Below are 3785 nucleotides of genomic sequence, written 5' to 3'. Positions count from 1 at the left end.
ATTAAGAGTTAGGTGTCAGGACACATCAAAGCTGATCTCCCTTATTATAAACGTGGTTCAATGCGTTGCGATCCCCATTAAGTTTCACTCTCAACTTGTTCTCAAAAAAAAAATAATAATAATAATAAATAAAAATAAAAAGAAGAAGAAATGCTCCCCAAGTCTCACCTACCATGCATTGGAAGCTCCTCCTTGTTGTCATAGTTTAAAGAGAAAAATGGAACAACATTGTCACGGCCATTGTTTGAAAAGAAAAATGGAACAACATTCCTTGACTAAAACACCCTTGATTTATTGACTATCATCAGAGAAGTAGGTTATATGACAATGGCAAGAGACATTAGAAGAAAACATTCTTTTTTTCAACCAATAAATGTACCATGATACTTCAAAATTTATTATGAATTCAAAACAAAAACAATGCTCAAATCAGAGGCAGAAAAACTAGCAGAGAACAGTAGCCCAATGTCAAAGCTTGTTTGGAAAAGACAAATTTGAAATTGCACGTTATATGGATAAAAAAATTATGCAGTTGAAAAGCCTTCAATTCCAATGAAATAAATAGTAAAAGATTTCTCTTCCAATCTCATTGCAGTCAAGCGCTTCAAAATTGCGGAAGGTTACCACAAGAATACAGTGCCGATCATTATCCCCCTACTCTACCTCTACTTGATATATTGGGAGAGCCACTTGAAGCCTTCACCATAGCCCATCTTGCGAACAATACTGCACATGAAAACTTCCAAGGGCCGGACATTGGACTCTGTAAGGATCACCTTCCCCTTGCCAGTTGTGAAATTGGTCAGTCCTAGATGATAGCGTAGCTCGTCTTCTGAAGCTGCATAAGGAATGTCAATCTTGTTCCCTAGCACAAGAAACGGAACATTAGCCAGGGATTCATCTGAAAGGAGGGCATCTAGCTCCTTCTTTGATTCTGCAATTCTTTCCTTGTCATAGGCATCAACAAGGTAAACCACTGCATCCACCTGTTCATGGATGGAAATATAAAAATAGATGGTCAGCATTCAATTCTTTGGCATGTATATATATGTTCCAAAAGGGTCATTGTCAAAATAGATTTGCATTTTTAAACTTGAGGGCTAAATGAGTTTTTCTCCTTCATTTGGTCGCAAAGAGCCGGTATGTTAATGCCAGTTCAAATGAATTAAACACCATAACCAGGATCGAGACCAACTTGTTCTTTACATGGTATTGTACTCAGAATTTCAAAAAATATTAGGTGCTGGAAATCACTTTAAGTCTGAGAGTCTATCATAAAACATTGAGCAGAGAAGAACCAATGAAGTATTCATTCTGAAATTTATTGAAAGGTGATACAACTAAATGGGGGAAATATTTACCACTGAGCAAACTTTGAACTCATTTTTCAATGGGCAGGTCTTCCCACTCGATCTAAACAAAAACTACGGTGGAATACCACCTCAATGAAGAGAAGCAGCCCCAATTTGGATCTTTAAATCTCCAAGATCAACAAATAACCTTGATCTAATAAATCTACAGCTTCTCTTTCAAACCTGAAATTGACCTCTTTGAGAACAGGTTCCACAAGACATGGTGGATTTTCGAAGGAAGGTATGGAAAGCTACTATTAAAACACCTCCGGAAAGACAAAAAAGGTGCTATCAGCAAAACTTCCATTGTTCAATATTTGCCTCCCATGAATCAGATAAACATAAGAGAAGATATATCTGGGATTATGGAGGCATAGCACACTAAATCATTGCGGCTAAGGGAGCAGGCAATACTTTTCTTTCTTCTGAAGTTCCACTTGACTACTAGTTGGATTAAAAATCATATTTTGACAAGGCAGCAAAGGATTTCTCATGTGTACACAAGGAACTAAAGCTAGAACCATGAATAATAATTCAACAAACTTGCACTTATTAGACCAAACCTACGAAGAATATGATTCCAATAATTCAGCTAGAAAGCTGACCCTTCTCACAACTCAAGGATGTTCAAGATTAAAAAGAATGAAGAAATGCTTTATTCAAAAGGGTAAACCTTATGTGCATTTCTTTAGGGAAAGTACCTTATATTTCCAAATTCAATTCAACCATGTGGCTGACCAGCGGAGCACAAAAGATGTTATCTGCCCCAGAGGACAATTGAATTCAATTATGCGGTTCATTGGCCAATACAACCGCATGGTTTTTAATTGGGGAACCAAAAGTACAATTCTGAAGGAACTACCTAAGTTTTGTCCTGTTCAAAGTTGTAGGTAATATAACAGCCTATAAGATTATCAAAGAAATTCTGTCATTGGTTTAATTTATAGTAAAAGTATATAGTAAAATCTAATACAATGAGATCTGCTTATAGTTTCCAGTAGTTCATACAAATAATCTCAATCAAAATCAAAAGATTCAAAGAATCAAATGAGCATGAATGACTTTCAAATGTAACCAATCAATTTATCCATTATAAGATGTTCTAAAAGAATCGATTGACAAATCCACGTGTAGAATTATAGTGTGGATCAGAAGCGAGTCCCAATCCAATAACATTGATAAAAAACAAAATAAGAGCAATCAAACATTGGATTACAACAAGAAATACATAGATCATGTTTAGTTGATACATTTTAAGACAACACAAACATAAAATAGAGAGGACACCAAAAAGAAAGGAATCAAATTCAAATGTACCTTAGCATAGTAATCTTTCCAGACTCTGCGAGCGATCTGGTGGCCACCTAAATCAAAAGCTTTGAACTTGATTTTCCCAATACTCAACTCCTCCGAAGTTGGGTGCTGAGTTGGCTGGTGTTGCACTAGTCTCTACCAAAAACCAAAAAAACAAAACCCCATTTTCCAAAATCTCAGAAAAACAATCTCAAACAGCAAAATACAGAGAAAAAGGTAAAGACAAAAACACACCCACCTCGTCTTTCAACATGTGAAGAAGAGTGGTTTTGCCAGCATTGTCAAGACCCAAGAATAGAATCTTGGCCTCTTTTTGCCATAGGCCAAGAGATGCAAGGACACCATAGAACCAATCAACAAGGAACATGTCTGTGTCTGTGTCTCTTTCTCTTTCTCAAAGCCTCAAAAGAATGTGAGGAATTTGCTGTGATCTCAGTTCTAAAAAGACACAGATCGAATTGGTAAGGAACAAGAAGGACCCAGATCGAGCCAAGATCCAATCTTGCTGCTAAAAAGGTATGTGGGAAAAGAGGAAGGTGGAAAACTCAGAATGACAAGAAATATGGACTCATTGGTATTGAGTGTTGTTTGTTTGTGTTTTGGGTTTGGTCAGATACAGTTGAGCGTTTTTACAACTGGTGGTAAATAGCATTGGTGTTATTAATTTCACCAGGAGAGAGTTATGCTTAGCTAGCTTAGGCTGGCGAGTTTCTCAAAAAAAAAAAAAAGCTTAGGCTGGCTTTTATTTATTAAAAAAAGAGCTATTTAAAAAAAAAAATTATATAAAACAGTTTACATATATAAAATTGTATTTGGTGGGTGGGTAAGCAATAAACATAGACCCTTTTTGTGTTGACGTGTCATTTGAATTTTGACCATACGGGATTTGTTGCACCGTCCTAGACCTTCCACTCCAAATAAAATTATTTGAGTGAAATGTTAATATCCGTTTGAAATTCGTTTATTTCATTGAAATTGAATATATTTTTGTTAAAATAGCTAAAATAAAGGTAAAAATTAGTTAAATAGTAAAATAAATTGGTTTTTTAATTTTTGCTAAACATTTTTTTTAATCTATTTGTTTTTAGTAAAGTTTTTTTTGGGGACATTTTATGGATA

The 3785-nt window shown here is 35.3% G+C and overlaps 1 protein-coding gene and 1 pseudogene across 1 annotated transcript; both read right to left on the bottom strand.

Annotated features, from left to right (window-relative positions):
• Window positions 1–340: 340 nt before the first annotated feature.
• Window positions 341–3338, bottom strand: LOC126688934 (GTP-binding protein SAR1A). The gene is made up of 3 exons (XM_050383874.1): window positions 2905–3338; window positions 2670–2801; window positions 341–986 (listed from the first exon to the last, which is right to left on the bottom strand). Exons 1-3 carry the CDS (start codon window positions 3031–3033, stop codon window positions 666–668), a joined length of 582 nt encoding a protein of 193 aa, XP_050239831.1. The 5' UTR covers window positions 3034–3338; the 3' UTR covers window positions 341–665.
• On the bottom strand, window positions 1590–1716 carry LOC126690638 (small nucleolar RNA snoR83; annotated as a pseudogene).
• Window positions 3339–3785: the final 447 nt, after the last annotated feature.

The sequence above is a fragment of the Quercus robur genome, chromosome 6, assembly GCF_932294415.1.
Source record: "Quercus robur chromosome 6, dhQueRobu3.1, whole genome shotgun sequence".
NCBI classification, from domain to species: Eukaryota; Viridiplantae; Streptophyta; class Magnoliopsida; order Fagales; family Fagaceae; genus Quercus; species Quercus robur.
The sequence above is the reverse complement of the archived record's forward strand: the minus strand, read 5'-3'. Positions and strand labels throughout refer to the sequence as shown.

Excerpts from the sequence above, each read along its gene's own strand:
- LOC126688934 (XM_050383874.1), bottom strand. The coding sequence starts at position 3,033 with ATGTTCCTTGTTGATTGGTTCTATGGTGTCCTTGCATCTCTTGGCCTA. Across the intron at positions 2,802-2,904 it reads TTCACATGTTGAAAGACGAG|AGACTAGTGCAACACCAGCC; the intron begins GTGGGTGTGTTT and ends GGTTTTTGGTAG. Across the intron at positions 987-2,669 it reads GGAAAGATTACTATGCTAAG|GTGGATGCAGTGGTTTACCT; the intron begins GTACATTTGAAT and ends ATCCATGAACAG.